This window comes from Littorina saxatilis, linkage group LG12 (genome assembly GCF_037325665.1).
Source record: "Littorina saxatilis isolate snail1 linkage group LG12, US_GU_Lsax_2.0, whole genome shotgun sequence".
Taxonomy (NCBI): Eukaryota; Metazoa; Mollusca; class Gastropoda; order Littorinimorpha; family Littorinidae; genus Littorina; species Littorina saxatilis.
The window spans coordinates 65,112,244-65,129,660 of NC_090256.1; the positions used below are offsets into that span (position 1 = coordinate 65,112,244).

At 39.0% G+C, this 17,417-nt stretch overlaps 1 protein-coding gene across 1 annotated transcript; it reads right to left on the reverse strand.

Annotated features, from left to right (window-relative positions):
- Positions 1-257: 257 nt before the first annotated feature.
- LOC138982553 (heat shock 70 kDa protein 13-like) lies at positions 258-16,842 on the reverse strand. The gene is made up of 7 exons (XM_070355867.1): positions 16,706-16,842; positions 15,997-16,086; positions 14,330-14,435; positions 11,348-11,492; positions 9,760-9,979; positions 9,090-9,260; positions 258-2,320 (listed from the first exon to the last, which is right to left on the reverse strand). The coding sequence occupies exons 1-7, from the start codon at positions 16,728-16,730 to the stop codon at positions 1,782-1,784; spliced, it is 1,296 nt and encodes a 431-aa protein (XP_070211968.1). The 5' UTR covers positions 16,731-16,842; the 3' UTR covers positions 258-1,781.
- Between the last annotated feature and the right edge of the window lie 575 nt (positions 16,843-17,417).

Below are 17,417 nucleotides of genomic sequence, written 5' to 3' on the forward strand. Positions count from 1 at the left end.
CGAAACAAATTCTGTCATGTTAGAGTTCAGTGGGTTAAATAAACACAAAATACCAAGCATGTGCATCCCCTGAAAACGGAGTATGACTGCATAAATGTGTGGGGAAAATACGGCCAGGCATATGCAAGCCCACTCGTACAACTTGAATGTGGGAGTTGCAGCCCACACATGCAGAAGAAGAAGAAGAAGAAGAAGAAAAGGTAGATACAAAACAGGCAACATCATAAAGACAAAAGGGAAAACATGAATCTCAATGAAACATTTTCCTTTAAATTTATTTGAGACTTTTTAAATACATTGTACCATCATCCAGAACACAAAACTGGTTAGATCATGACATATGCAAGAGAGGCAAATTAAGATCAAATGCAGATAGGCCATAAGTAAGTTTGAATAACACCTACCCGTATTCTTATTCCACAATAACATTCACAAAAGGTTTAAGAAAAGTCACGCCTGAAGAAATAATGCGACTAACATGAACATAATTCACAACTAAAGCAAAAAGTCTCCGACATTCTTTCACATTCCACAACCTAAAACAACTTTCAGTTAAAAACCATTTCAAAAGTCACACCAAGTACCCCTTGGTATCTAACACAAATACCCCCAACAACACACCCACCGTCAACTTGTTTTTGACTCATGCCAGCCATAACATGTTTTTCAAGCAGTGTCACTTTGATTTTTCTTTTCAAATAAACATAAAACATTCAAACCAAGGCATCAAGGGAGATACACCTCTCTTTTTTGTAAAACAAAGCATCCGCTAACTTACTAAAGTTACTCATATCGTATTGAAAATGTCAGTTTTCAGCATTCTCAGCTTCATGCCTTTTCCTTTAATGGGTAGGAAGAAGGAGAAACTTAAAGGCCCATTCCACCTCTTGGACCAGTTTGCCTCAGAACTGGCCAAGCTGTTACATGGGATAAGACAATCAACACCTTGACTGCTTGCTGTGGCAAATTGGAATTTTTTGATGGATTAATTTCCGAAAAAGAAATGAATTCTTGAACAGCAAAATACCACTGTGCACAGAGAGCACCCAGGCTGGTTATTCTTGGTATGTGACAAAGTGGAGAGATGGTCTTAATATGCCTGACCAGATCTGAGATGGTGAGATGAACTGTTTTCACAATGGCCTTTAATGTTTATAGACAGAGCTAGCTGTTCCCCACAAGTGTCAATCCTGAATTAGTGTTTCCACTGGTTTGAAAACTTGTTTGCAAGCGCTGCAGGGCTGAGTTACTGAAACATCCATTTTGAAACTATCAAAGGGCAGTTCTGGTTGCTGTTCGCTATTTATAGATGATATCACAAATTTGAAAAACCCTCCTGGTAGATGTTTTGATTTTCTGCAAATATTTTTTCACATGCAAGAAACAAAGTTTGGTCAAAGCAAATGAACTTGAAGTATGATAAAATGGAATGTTTTTGGGGCAGGGGCCATGTTATTTACAGGAGAGAAATGAAAGGTACGCAACACCAATAAAATTGCACACACTCTGACACACACACACACACACATCCACACGTTCTTTCACAAGCTGGCATACAGAATCCAAAAACACACCTCTATACATCCTCACATTAACCACACACAACATATATTTTGAAACACAAATTTGAAACCCTGGCACCAGAAAAGAAATGTAAATAATAAATTACTAAAACCTTTTTGAACCACTGTCACACAAGGCATATATATATATATATATATATATATATATCACATTTGATCCTTTCTTTTAAACACCGGTATCACAGTCAATACGGTCACTCAGTGTACATGAATCTTGCGCACTCTTGTGGGCAACTCCACAGCACTGACGGTCAAGGGCCACATCCCACCTATAATGCCCGCCTGTATAGACACACCGCTGACCACCGCCAGTTCCGGGTCGATTGCCGTGTTCGGCTTTTTACCGAAATAGTCCCGAATCAGCTCCCGAACTTTGGGAATCCTCGTGGACCCCCCGACTAGGACGATCTCGTCGACTTCATCTCTGGAGAGCTCTGTAGCCTGCAGCACCTTGTCAATGGGCTGCAAAGCTTTTTTGAAAAGATCATAGTTGAGATCTTCGAACAAGCTACGTGATATAGACTCCCGAAGAAGCTTCCCCCCTAAAGAATGAAGGTTGAGAGAGATGTGGGTTTCTAGGTGATGGGTGAGGTTCAGCTTGGCCTCCTCTACTTGTAGCCTGAGAGCCTGGGTGTCGGCCTTGTCAGTCAGCGGCTGTCCAAAACGCTCCTTGACCAGTCCCGTCATGTGCTTCAGCAAGCGCTGGTTGAAGTCCTGGCCTCCCAGGTGATTGTTACCTGCACACATTATAATGAACATGTTCCACTTTTAGTTAAGTGGTATGTTAGTTGGAACATGTATGTATGGTCACAGACATATCAACATACTTAAAAACATGTGTTGAGTTTTACACTTTGAGCTGCTTGAATATTTTGACTGCTTCACTCTATGGCCTTACAAACTGACTGTCGTATCACATAAGTTTCATGTGTCCAATGCATCATCAAAAAGGATTCTTGCAGCGAAAGCAGGCATATTCAATTACAGCTTTTGATCCTACACCACCAACACCCCCTCCAAAAAAGAGGAGAACAAATCAACAGGTATTCCACTGCAACATCCACCCAAGCAGTCAGACAGAACAATTTTTGTTCATTTTTTACATTTAGTCAAAACTGAACTAAATGTTTTAACATAGACGGGGAATTGAAACGAGGGTGTGGTGTGTGTATGTGTAGCCTATGTGTGTATGTATAATGCGATTCCGAGAAATCTACTGGACCGATCTTCATGAAACTTGACATGAGAGTTTCTGGGTATGATATCCCCAGACGTTTTTTCAATTTTTTGGATAAATGCCTTTGATGACGTCATATCCGTCTTTTTGTGAACATTGAGGCGGCACTGTCACACCCTCATTTTTCAACCAAATTAATTAAAATGTTGGTCAAGCAATTTTCGACGAAGTCCGGACTATGGTATTGCATTATTTTCAGCTCGGTAGCTAAAAACAAACTTAATTACTTTGCTCATTAAAGTTGTCACTAAAAGTTGAATTTTCAGAAGCAGAGTAAAAAATTATTGCATTGTGTTCCTCATCTTCTCCTGATTTCAAAAATATATAGATATGTCATGTTTACTCTAAAGATGTCCTCATAATGAAAGAAAATAAGTTCAGTAAGTACTACGGTTGCGGTTAGCCAAGACTATCTTAACCTTCGCACGACCGGGTTATCAACTACACACGGAAGACATCGTGGGGCTGTGCAGACCCATGCTTCTCAAAGGAGAAAAAAATATGCATACCCTTCCGTAGACCCATGCTTTCCAAAGAAGCAAAAACATGCATCCCCTTCCGTGGACGCGGTGGTTAAATTTCCGTGAGAAGTAATTTAATTAATTTATTAATTTAATTATTACCGTGCGGACTAAAGCTGCTCAAAAAAGGAAAAACGTGAATACCCTTCTGTAGACGTCAAGAGGCTGTGTGGACCCACATTGTTATGTATTAATTTCACTCCACGCGACTTAATTGCTTATTAACTCCAAAATTAAACAGATCCTAGAAAATGATGTTTAGAGCCAATACCTGTTTGTATGTAAGTTCTTTCAGTTTGAGAAACATGGGTCCGCTCGGCCCCACGATGTATTCCGTGTGTAGTTTAAATTTGGCCTTTGTGTTTTTAATTACTTCTCGCTGAAATTTAATGATCTTTTAGGTCATAAGAGTTTTTTAGGTGTCTGAGGCATTCTTAAAAGCTCATTAAAAAATTCCAACTAGTTTAAGAGATATTTGCAATCAAACACCCTTCTGCGTCCCCACGGACCCACGACGACCGGCGAAGGTTAATATTGTCTCGGTGATGACTGGTTTGTGGTGTTGATCTTTTAGTTTGATTCCGACTGACTAAATGTTTTTATATCGCTTCATGCGACTTGTTTCTCTCTTTTGTCTTGGAGAGGATGATGAGTGGAGGTAAGTTGTCGTAAATTGCGTGGCAAGCTCTCGATCTGTAAAACACAGGTTCATATTCGCTTAATTCAAAAGTGGTTCCTTTTGGGCTCAGATTTTATCTTCATTGTGAAAGTTTTATATTATGACTGGAAACTACTTCATAATATAAAATGTAGTGATATAATGTGGAGATTTCTGAACACACCCCCCCCCCAATTGTAACACTGTTAACTCCTTTGAAAGAATCTGAACAACACGTACCAACAATGAAACTTTTTAATCTGGCTTGCTCTTTTAGAAGGATACAGAAAGAGATGGGGAGACGCTATGGTGCCGGGGGGGGGGGGGGGGAGATAAAGATCGAGAGAGAGAGAAAGCTATGGGGAGACGAGAGAGAGAGAGAGAGAGAGAGAGGGAGAGAGAGAGATAGAGGGAGAGAGAGATAGAGGGAGAGAGATAGAGGGAGAGAGAGAGAGAGAGGGGGAGGGAGAGAGAGGGAGAGAGAGAGGGAGAGAGAGGGGAGAGAGAGAGAGAGGGGAGAGAGAGAGGGGGGAGAGAGAAAGAGGGAGAGAGAGGGGGGGGGAGAGGGAGAGAGAGAGGCGAGATTCATGCTGAGCATGCCCATTAACACAGAAGTAGAGTAAAAGAGATATTAGATGACTGACTTTTTATGTGTCAACACTTTTTAGTCATGGCTTGATTGTTTGTTTTGACCTGTTGCCAAGTTCTCATAGATATGCCATATGGTTTACTCCCATATTGAAGGCTGCATATATATATATTGCTTACAAGGCAAATTCTTTGAAATTTTTGTGCAAAAGTGACTGCATTAACAAATATATCCACACAGTAAAAAAGTAAAGTGCAGGCTTAAGCCTTTCTTCTTCTTCTTGCGAGAGCTTAAGCCTTTAAAAATGAGTCATGACTTTGGTTGATAAGCTATTGGGAATTCCCGCTGTGAGGGATGTCGTAAATAGTCTATACACCCCATGACACACTAAAGAAGGGCCTAAGTCTGTGACCTTCATTGCTTGTCGATGAGATTACCGCCCCACGTCACACTTGAATAGTATGTATTGTATGACACTCCCAACAGTTAACAGACATAGAATACATGTATACATGTTTTAATATGCCTACATTTCTGTCGCGCTGCATGATCATGCATGATTTACTGGGACGGATAACTTCTGCCTAAAAGCTATCAAATTTCGTTTTTTATTCCTATTTATTTATCTGCTTTTTTTCTGATTTTTTGTGTACCCCTATCGGTGTTTGGTGAACACAGTGACTTATTTGGGAAGGAAGGTAGTTAAAAGATGTTAATGTTACATGACCGTCAAGTTTTCAACTCACGTGTAATGGACAAAATTATCTGATTAATAGTTTGAGAAGGTATATATGAGCATTATGCACATCATACATGGACTGATACAAACAGCATCCATCAATTTTACCTTGAGTTTTTATCACTGAAAATCTACCTCATTTTTCAGACTTCAAATTAAAAGAAAAACAAAAAGTCTGACAGTCATCACGTACACGTATTGTAAAAATCATGCAATTCCATAATTTAAAAATCAATGCAAGCCTTCAAATACAAAGCCATATAGGTAGTAACAATTATGTTTGTGTCAGATCACAGCATAATGTCTATCCTTTCAGCTATAAAACTACATAATAGTCTCTCTGACCACTTGTTAATTTTTTGTGTCATTTATGTTCACAAAAGTGGAGGCATAATTGTTCTTTCAACTACGTCGACCAGCATTTTTATATATATATCTGCTGTTCACTTCTATAACCAATCCTGCTTCTATAAATGACATCTGGCTTTTTCAGATGCACAAAACACGCTCTGAAATTGACAGCCTGTAGTCAGTTTTTGTTTTGTATCAGGAGCACAGAATGCTGTCCAAAATATGCAGGGAGAAAGGATGTCATGGCGATGACTGCCACTTTCGGAGCCCAAGTTTCTCTGCATGCACATGTACATGTATTTTAACTCAAGTCTTTGCTGAAGCATATGGTAACAGCTGAGCTAAATCAAATGGATCAATTCATAAAGATTTCTATTATGGTGCTCCACTAATCAATATTCAAATTATTCCTTGGTTTTTTTTACGTAACCTTGTAAAACGTCAATACGACCTAAGCCCAGTGCGTGATGCTAGGGAAAGAAACAGTTCACGTCAACAAGCTACTCTCCTAATGTTATATATCCATGACGTGCCCGTATGTTTAAACCAGCCTTTCCGCCAAGTTATTGATAGACGCACGAAGCCACTCGGGCTTACGCCGGCCTGCAGTGACGAATCGCAGCGAGTGTAAAACAAGGCTTTTGTCACTGTGGGATTTTCCAATATGAACAGCACAAGGAAATAACTTTACTACTGAGTGTAGTTAAGTGACTGGCTTCAGCCCTAATTTTTCAAAATACACTATCTATGTATTACTCACAAGTTGAAGTTTAGGTATGTAAGTTGTATTATGTGAAAGTGTTAACAACTAAGGCAAGTGTGAATCTATAGACATCCTGTAAACATAAGGAAAACACATTAACTTTGCAATACTGCCAAAAATTAAGGAATATCATTTCAGTTAATCTAATTATTGTTCAATGGCTAATGTAACAACTAACAAACCAATTATCATGAGGAGAAAAAAAAATTAAATTAAAAAAAGAAATTCTAATGTCTGTGTGGCAAATAACTGACCAAAAAGCTGACAGTATTTTATTTATATCATGTACCAATTCATTATCAAACTTCAAAGGGAGAGAACCACCTAGGAAGCCGTTATAATCCTAAATCAACTATCCGATAGTAAAACCCATTCACATATCTATGTTAAAATGTAAGAATGTAAAAACAATGCAAATCAATAACATGTATTACAACACAGAAGCTTAAGCCTTTTGCATATGTCATAATTTCTCAAAAGTTGGACGGCGCCACCCAGCATTAACTTTTTACTATTGGCACTGGAGACGTCTGCTTTGACGTGTGAATATATTTACACACAACACTTACTCAGCTACCCAGAAATGGGATAACGTCAAAACAGCCTAGGCCTCATTCTATTTTTGCCTGCACGCAACTCAGCGCTTTTGCTGAAGAATAAAGAAGCTGTTTTAGTCAACCCATGTGCACACGCTAACAGGAAAACAACCGGATGTACGACCTTCCCCTTAAACAGGGAAAGGTCGAATACTCAGTGTGCAAGAAGCCATTTCCTTGCAAGGAACCTCAAACAATATCGACTCCTGTTTAGGTTGACAGAAAAGACAGCGTACACTGTTACCCTAAATATTTGCCCCACCTTTTCAAGGAATGAGTTGCTGGCTACTTGCGAGAGAAATTAAAAGGCATGAATATATTTAGTTAAAAAAGAAATCACAGAATTTTTGTTAGCTTCACTTCTGTATAATATAACAGTTTTCTTCAAACAGCAGTCAGAAGAAAAACAAGTCGCGTAAGGCGAAAATACAACATTTAGTCAAGTAGCTGTCGAACTCACAGAATGAAACTGAACGCAATGCCATTTTTCAGCAAGACCGTATACTCGTAGCATCGTCAGTCGACCGCTCATGGCAAAGGCAGTGAAATTGACAAGAAGAGCGGGGTAGTAGTTGCGCTAAGAAGGATAGCACGCTTTTCTGTACCTCTCTTTGTTTTAACTTTCTGAGCGTGTTTTTAATCCAAACATATCATATCTATATGTTTTTGGAATCAGGAATCGACAAGGAATAAGATGAAAGTGTTTTTAAATTGATTTCGACAATTTAATTTTGATAATAATTTTTATATATTTAATTTTCAGAGCTTGTTTTTAATCCAAATATAACATATTTATATGTTTTTGGAATCAGAAAATGATGGAGAATAAGATGAACGTAAATTTGGATCGTTTTATAAATTTTTATTTTTTTTTTACAATTTTCCGATTTTTAATGACCAAAGTCATTAATTAATTTTTAAGCCACCAAGCTGAAATGCAATACCGAAGTCCGGGCTTCGTCGAAGATTACTTAACCAAAATTTCAACCAATTTGGTTGAAAAATGAGAGCGTGACAGTGCCGCCTCAACTTTCACGAAAAGCCGGATATGACGTCATCAAAGACATTTATCAAAAAAATGAAAAAAACGTTCGGGGATATCAATCCCAGGAACTCTCATGTAAAATTTCATAAAGATCGGTCCAGTAGTTTGGTCTGAATCGCTCTACACACACACACACAGACAGACAGACAGACAGACAGACAGACAGACAGACACACACACACACACACCACGACCCTCGTCTCGATTCCCCCCTCTCTGTTAAAATATTTAGTCAAAACTTGACTAAATATAAAAAGCCACTCTAATTTGCAACAAAAACACAAGATGTTTGGATTTTTGTTTTTCAGAAAAGTACCGAATGAAGCACGTGCAACTTATGCGACAGTACTGAAACTTTTGTGTGTGTGTTTGTTTGTATCTTTAGTTTTTTGGATTTTTTGTTAGGTATAGTTGTGACGAATTGACAGCCACTTCAAGTTGGAGCCTACCTATTCTTGGGAATAGGCTGCAGCATACCAAGTGTATTCTTTTCTGTGCAAAAAGGTTTTTAATGTTTTTAGTCCTGACCTCACATTCTCTCATCCCAAAATAAATATACAGGACTAAGTTTCTAACATTAGCTGAGAAGCTACAGTTCACAGACGCCGGCTGATGAAATGAATGAACTTCAAACTGAACAACGTACCTTTTCTTTATGGAATAGTGAACAAAAGCCATGTCAAGCAACATAGCTTGTCTTTACAATCCAAATATCAAACACAGTCAGATGCAAAACCTACAGCAACCAAGCACATGGACGTACCTTTACTGAACGTAAAAATGCACACAAAAACACATAATAAAAAATGATTAATTGAAGAAGATGAGTACAGTGAAGCCTCCTTTGATAGACCTCCTAAAATCTGAGAACAAGGGTTCTTAAAATGGAGGGAAATTTACAGAGGGGTAATGAAACAAGAGGCGGAGGGGTGGGGGGGGTGGTTGTTAAATTGGTTTGGTATTAACAAGGGGGAGGTTCCACCGTAAATGTACTGCCCCAAACATACCAGCCATTGCCTGCGTGAGAAACATGCCCCCTTGCACGTTGAGCAGGGATACGTCCAGCGTCCCTCCCCCCAAGTCAACCACTAGAACATTCTGCAGGCCTGTCTTCTTGTGAAGTCCGTATGCCAGTGCTGCTGCTGTCGGCTCATTGATCACACGTAGTACCTCTAGTCCTGTTACAATTCAATGAGGAATGGAGTTTAAGATTTTCTCTTGAAGCGAAACAAACAATGAATCGAGATGCTAACATTTGTTTCTAAAATGAAACATGAATAGCTAACATGAATAGGTGAATGCACATACAAAATCTAACAGGTTTAAGGTGAATTATGTTTCTCCCAATTCAGCCAAAAGTTATTAACAAAGGGGGCACAAAGAAAGTTTTCTCACAGAAATTATGTAATCAAAATTTAAGAAAAGAGGTAATTTACAACTCTTTGACCAAAGGCAATGGAAAGTACATGCATACAAATACAATGGCGAATCTTTGCAAATAAGAATCAAATAGTCTCCCTTGTGCATGTGGCTGTGTCTCTGTGTGTATGTGAGCCAATGCCAAGAACTCGGCATCAAATGCCAAAATTCCCATGCATGCGAAGTAAAACAACCCAAAAGCAAGAAAGGAAACCAAAACAAATGTGATCCCTTTCCAATACAGGAAGCAAAACCTACCTGCAATGGATGCTGCCTTCTTGGTATAATTTCTTTGCGCGTCATCAAACTCAGCGGGCACCGACATCACCACTTTTTTGACAGGTACAGTCAGATTGCGTTCTGCAGCAGAGCGTAACGTTCCAACAATCACGGATCCAACTTCTTCAGGCGTCACTCGCCGTTCTGTTTTGTTCACAGTGACAACGTAACGGATCATGCCGTGTTCATCCGCCTCCAACTGGAAAGAGCAGAAAAAGACTCATTATTACTGTTAATCAGTCAGACATCAGCGAATGATGACAAAAACGATGTTTGGTGGTTTGTTGCCAGACCATCTTTTTTGTCGGTCCTCGGGGGGGCATATCAACCTTCGGCCTTGGTCAATAAATATGAAACAAAAGACAATATGCTTCCCCTTGGACCGACAAAAAAGATGGTCTGTCAACAACCCATCAAACATCTTATAATGTATATAAAGCTTTGGCACAGAGAAACTTCTGTTCCAACTTCCAAGATCCCCCGGGTTAAAATGTCCTCTTTTTTGTAGGGCTTAATGCTCCCTGTTTTTTTAAATTTTATTCATGAGGTGCTTACGCTTACCTTAATGTTATTAGAATGTAACAATTTCTTCTGTTTCTTGACACTTTTTCTTCTTTGGTCTTGAAACTGATGAACTACTATACTGACACAAAGTGTTTAATACATGCTATCTTATTCTGTGTAGCTTAACAGTATAGTAAACAAGTCACATCTCAAGACCTTACTTGATTTGGTAATTGCTTGTCTTATCACTTATATTTACATTCACTATGAACAATCAGCTCTACCAAAAAGACTCTTTGACCTGCAAGAAATACATGTAATGATTTAAAGTAGGCGATGGTATTGGTATTCAGCATAATGCTTACCATATAAGCTCATTTTTGGGGTCATCAATGAAATAATGCCTTCAAGAGTGAAATATCATTATTTAGACCGTTCAATTTACAAAGTTATTCACTGTCTCTCTCGTGAGGCTGGTAACAAGTGAAAACCTGGTTATAATAGTGTATTTGATAGTATGGGAAAACCCAGTGGCAGTGTAAGTCTCACAACACTCCTTCAAGTTTCATGCTGAAAACAGTCAGCTGGTAAAACTGTAAAGATGATTACATTCTGAGCTTTTTTATGCACACACAAAATGTGGTTTTCGGGCGAAATTAAACAAAAATAAACAGCTTATTTTGATTACTTCCCTTTATTCATCTGTTCAATTGAAATTATGTATCTTTTGGGATTAATTTCCACAAACCTGGGTACTAGACCCCTGTTTATTCAAAAGTTCAACATTTTCAAACTAAAAAAGATAGAATGAATATGTTTTTGTTGTTTGCATGTGGTTCAGGGTCCTTTGCTCTAGTGCATGGCTTTAAATTGCATTTTGTATACCCAAAAAATCCTATTACATTTACACAGAGTTTTGCTGTGCACCATCACATATAAAAATCAAGGTAGAAGAGATAATAAATGGAATCGGTAAGCTTGTATAAAGCCTATCAAAGCAATAGCCAGAAAAAGATTCTGTCAGCGAGGCACACATGTAAGTTAATTGTGATTGGCACCAAACCTTGAAAGCATATTGCTTCTGAGTTTCAGCCAGTTCTGCAGCATCAAACTTCTTGCCGATAAAGCGCTTGGCATCGTAGAGCGTGTTCTGGTGATTGTGTTCAGCCTGGGCCACAGCCTTGTAGCCCACCACTATGCCGTCATCACTGCACACACAAATCAGACGTTAATAAATACACAATACAAATACATGCACAGCCTGGCAGTGACTGAATGAGTCGCATGTCACCTTTGCATTATTTTCATATTTTTACATTTTCCTAAATAGTTTTTTATGCTCTATCCAGTGGTGAAAACCGTTTTGGAAAAGAGCGAAAACTGTTTGAGTTATAAGCCTGTGACTAAGGTGACCCTCACACTGTTACCAGACACTCCCCTGACTTATATTTAAGCCTAGCGCAGAACCACGAGAGGTGACACGCGACTCATTTCGTGGTGGAGGGTCACATATGAGTCATTTTCTGCTGGTATTATGACAAAGTTACAAAGGCAAAAGAAATTCTCGGAATGTCTTTTCAGTTCCACAAGAGACATGCAGAAGTGACAGAATTAATTTTTACATGAATTAAACCATCATTCCCATAATGACATCGTCTCAGACCTAGTTTCACTTTTGACATCAAAGATTTCACTTCGGATGAAAGGGTCAAGACGAGATGTTTTGATTTGTTTAGTTGATGTCGTTTCTCAACAACAAAAATTAAAAAGTGGTTCAGTGGAGCTCCTCTTTTTTTCTTCTTCTGCATTCCTGAGCTTTAAGGATTGTACAAAGATTACTTGTAAGTTAGATACAAGCATGTGGTTGTCATGTAATTCTGTTGGTGTCAGTCAAATGGTCATTTTATAACAGCTGTTTGTGTAAAGGGACCATGCAACCACCGCTTAGTGCACCGCCAGGTTTATTTTTTAACATAGTATCATACGGCTCCTAATCTGAAATACAGTCGACTCCGGTTAATCGGCCACTTTTGGGACTGACTGAACTATGGCCGATTATCCGAAGTGGCCGATTAACCGAACATTTTAACACATAACTACGAATGAAGAAAAGATTCGGTCCCAGGGAAAATTGGCCGATTATCCGGAATTGGCCGATTATCCGGAATTGACTGTAATAGTATCATATACAGTGGAACCCCCCTGATCAAATCAGTTCTTAAAAAAAAGAAAGAGTCTTAAAATGGGGGTACATTTATAGAGGTTATGAAAAGAAAATCTGAGAATACAGGGTCCTAAAAGGGAGGGAATCTTAAATTGGGGAACTTAAAAGGTCCCTGGCTCAGCCATTAACTTCAAAGAATTAAGTGGGTGTAACCTTTCCATGGCACAATCATGACAAACCAAACTTGTAGATGCTACAGATAAAATGTAAAGAAACACTGTAGAAGTTGTTTTACCCAATATTGACAGACTGTGTGATGATATCTTCTGCTATGGTCTTTTGAGACAGTGATATCAAAATCGAGACCGGAGGTCGAGATTTTGATATCACTGTCGAAACAGACCAATAGCAGAAGATATCATCACACAGTCAGTCAATGTTAGATATATTGCTAATTCTCTGGACATTTTGTATTTACTGTAAAGAAATTACAAAAGTATTTGTCTCAGTTTTGGCTGTTCCATATCCCTCCCTCTGATTATTATTTCTTTTTGTTCACTCTTTTCTTGTACTTTTCAGTATTTAAAAATGTCTTTTCTTTCAAAAAGTCTTTAGTCACTTGCTCAAACAAATTCTGGGATCATTACATTTTCATATATATTTGTTTATTTTTAAATTTAGGTGTTTTTGTTTTTGAAGTGGGGAAGCAATAAAGAGGTCGTCGATATCAAAACTGATATCGACGGAAATGTCGTCGATATCACTTTTACAATGAGCTCAGTTTTGCCCAATTGACCAATGGAAATCCACGTAACATATGAAATAGCAATATTGATAATTATCATGCTCTGAGGAACAATACAAAATTACATTTGATTGAATCATGTCATGCCTGACTCAGGCATGGGAATTGAAAATTGTAAAAAAGGCGGAAAATTTATAACTGAAGACGCGAAGCGTCAAGTCGACGGCGCGAAGCGCCTAGCCTTACTAGGGGGGTCCGGGGGCATGCCCCCCCGGAAATTTTTTTTCTCCAAAGAACCCAGATGGTGCAATCTGGTGTCATCTGAGCTCCAAGTTTGCCATTAAATTCTGTTTTTAGAATCAGAGTTTTTAGTACAAAAATGTACCAAATTTTGCTTACATGTATTATATATGGTTTAAATTTGTAAAAAAATTTATCTGTTGAGACAAACAGGAAAATGTAACTTGTAACACAATCTGTGCAATCTGGTTTACTTTCAAACATAATAGTTCAATAACTGAGGCAGTAGCAGTGCGTGAACAAAGTACAGAAAGTTTTCGCGGGCTTTTGCGCAAAGGCCAAAGTAACCGGTGCTTTTTTTGTGTGCCTCCCCCCTTTATTTTTTCGGCGGACATTTTTGCATTTTCGGCGGAACAAAAAAAAAATTCGGCGGAAATCCGCCATTCGGCGGACAATTCCCATGCCTGCTGACTGCCTTCAATAACTTTGCCATATTCTTTCTATGACATACAAAGTACAATATGGCACAAAACACTTCTTAACCCCTTCACTGCCCACCCCGTATGTAATACATGGTCATTTTCAGTTTGTCGTACGCCCATAATCATACGTGGGATTTGTGTCAACAACATTTCAGGACATTTTCTGAAAACTAAATGGGAGGTAACCACTGTCCAACAACTTGTAGGGGTTCTAAACACAGTTCTTTCCCATAGACCGTTCGGATAAGTTGCTACCACGTGTTGAAAATGCTGTTATACTGTGGCAGTGAAGGGGTTAAAGGAACACATGGACCTCAGTGCTTTTACAAGGGGGGCTGGGGGGGGTGGTAATGTGAAGGATATACACACAAAGCAACATCTGCCGTACACTAGAAAGCAGCATAACAGCAGTACCTGAAAGCAACCACACTGGGTATACAGCGATGCCTGTCTTCCACCTCCAAGACATCAATGACCCCAGTCACAGCATGGTACACCCCAACACAAGAGTACGTTGTCCCTGCAACACACGACTAGGATAACACAGGGTACAATCAAAGATGGAATGATACCATCACCCTTGTGTACATATATTGTCTCCCTCCACTGCAAGCTGTACGGAGGAAAGGAAGACCTGGAGAAGACGGCATCATTCGTCTCGCTGTCCCGGCTGACAATATATCTAGTGCGATCGACAAGAAGAAGATATATCAACCCCTAGTGTGGAATCTATGGGTAGCTTGGCAGTCTGTTGATCCACACTAGCTCTGTTAACCCTTAGGCTGGTTGTCGCGACATATGTCCCGCTACTTTACGTATACTGTCACCTGGTTGTCACGACATATGTCGCGCTACTGGCTCAGTCTGTTTGGTTGGTTCCGATTACCTCCCATGGATGCGAAAACCTATATGACCGTTTTTCTTTATTTTTCTCTCTGTTAATTCACCAGGGGCTATGTAACATGTGTTACAGAATTGCACCAGTGTAAGGGTTAATAATAATAATAATAATAAATGAGCATTTATATAGCGCAACATCATAACTTTACAATTATGCTCTTTGCGCTTGACACATTTAAAATTAAAACACAGTTATACAAGCATTTACATCTACATTCATAGTCAACAACGCTTAATTAAAAGGATACACCATCAAAGATACATTACAAAAGATTCTTCCACTAACTAAATAATAAAAACATGAATAAAATAGGTAGTGAAAAATCACTAAAACAACAAATAACACTAAAATTAAAAACATATCTTTGTGCCCACATGTTGGAGAACAAAAAGTGGAACAGTAAACGAATGACACATTGAAGCGATGCATATTTATTCCTTGTTCTTACACAATAAAACTTGTTTTCTTTGGGTGATTACATATTCAGGCCTGGGAATGAGTAAAAGTGGTTTGGGCGTACTGACGGGAAAATGTTGCGTTTTAAACAATTTTAAGGGCACACGGAGGCTCTTTTCTTACACAATTAGAAAAGGACTTCGTCGTATTTACGACGAAAGGTGTATCATTCCCAGGCCAGCATATTAAAAATATTTATGATTTCAAAAATAAAGGGACGAAGGGGATGAGGCAATTAAAGCTATAGGTTGCTTGAAAGTTGAAGGATGCAAGTCAAGTATAGCAGCACTTGAAGTAGCATGCTCTCTTTGAAAGTTTTACTCTTTCCTGCCTGCATGGGGATTTTGTTTGTTTGTTTGTTTGTTTGTTTGTTTGTTTGTTTGCTTAACGCCCAGCCGACCATGAAGGGCCATATCAGGGCGGTGCTGCTTTGACATATAACGTGCGCCACACACAAGACAGAAGTCTCAGCACGGGCTTCATGTCTCACCCAGTCACATTATTCTGACACCGGACCAACCAGTCCTAGCACTAACCCCATAATGCCAGACGCCAGGCGGAGCAGCCACTAGATTGCCAATTTTAAAGTCTTAGGTATGACCCGGCCGGGGTTCGAACCCACGACCTCCCGATCACGGGGCGGACGCCTTACCACTAGGCCAACCGTGCCGGTCTGCATGGGGATCCTTTTAATACAAACCATAAACCATATAAATAGTCTTACCCAGATCAATTCCAATGATTTTTGGCTTTGGTGGTGGCATGTATTTCTGTCCAAAATACCCTGCCAACAGTAGGGCCAGCACTGCTCCCCCTGGAAGTTGAACACAGAGAAATCTTCATTGAGAGTGAAACATATGACAAACATGAATACGCAACAGTTAAATGTACGGCGCCCGCCCTGTAATTAATGTACGTCACAGCACACATACGAGACAATTATGGGCAAAAACTATTGCAGCATTTGTAACTTTAATTGTTTCTTTCGTCTGCATGTGACCATAGACAAATATAGGTCCCTGATGTACCAGTGAAAAGCTAACAAACATCAGTAATTAAGAAGCCAACTGAATATTTGTCTCTGCTTTATCTATTATACATATGGGAAAACTGAATCTAAATTTGACTTCAAAGTTCTTGGCTTAATTGTTATAGAATTTCACTGACACTAGACTCCTTCTGCTCAGCCATAAAATTAAAATAAAATTAGAGAACAAAAACCAGTAATTGTAATGTACTTGTGGCTTCATTTCTAAGTCAGATGTAAAATGAGTCTTTACATTTTCACAGAATAAAAGGAGAAAGAAGAGCTCCACTATAAGTCATGAAAGTGATATGAAAATGAACGGTGAAGCAGACGACGTTCAACTTCAAGGAAGAACGTGTACGCGTGTTGCGTCTTTTTCTACAATGAAGCAATCCTTGCTAATTACCTAGAAACACAAATGTGGAACTCATGATTCAGACCAGTTTCAACACCGGAGAATCCAAACTAAAAATCACAGCATATGTTGACTTCGGTTTGATCACAAGTAAAATCTTGCGGCACAAACAGGATGTCAACGTGTGTTACCCAACTTCCGGAAAACAAAGGGAGTTAACGCTCGTTATTCCACAGGCGCACGATAAATGTATTATTATGCATCTCGTGTGGTTATTGGTATTTTTCTCCGGAATGCAGCACAAGGACTTTTCACGCTCGATTAGGTATTTCCCGTCTTTTCTTTAATCCCCCTGTCCTTCTAAGGTATGCAATCTTAACTTCAAACTCGAAAAAGTAACCTTCAAAGTTTTTGATTTTGTTAACACCCTAACTGGCTAACTGCCAAGTGCGTGTGAGAGACCATGGTTATTTTTATTTATTTATGATATGAGTGTGGAATCTATTCTCACATGTTTTAAAGCATACACATCATTAAAGCCTCAACCATTCTGATTTATTGTATTATCAATCATTGCTAATGTTGCCAATGCCTGATTTGAGACTACAGTGTTTTTTTGCTTGAAGATTAGAAAAAAAAAGTGTTGTTTCAACACTGACCTCTTAGTTATCTATTTATTTACATAGTCAGGGGCGAACGAGGGGGGTGCACAGGGTGCAGGTGCACCCCCCCCCCCCCTCCAGCAAAAATAAAATAAAAAATT

Coding starts and splice junctions, on each gene's coding strand:
- LOC138982553 (XM_070355867.1), bottom strand. CDS start 16,730: ATGAGTTCCACATTTGTGTTTCTAG. Junction 16,087..16,705: donor TTCCACATTTGTGTTTCTAG/GTAATTAGCAAG, acceptor TTCAACTTCCAG/GGGGAGCAGTGCTGGCCCTA. Junction 2,321..9,089: donor TCTCACGCAGGCAATGGCTG/GTATGTTTGGGG, acceptor TAATGTGTGCAG/GTAACAATCACCTGGGAGGC.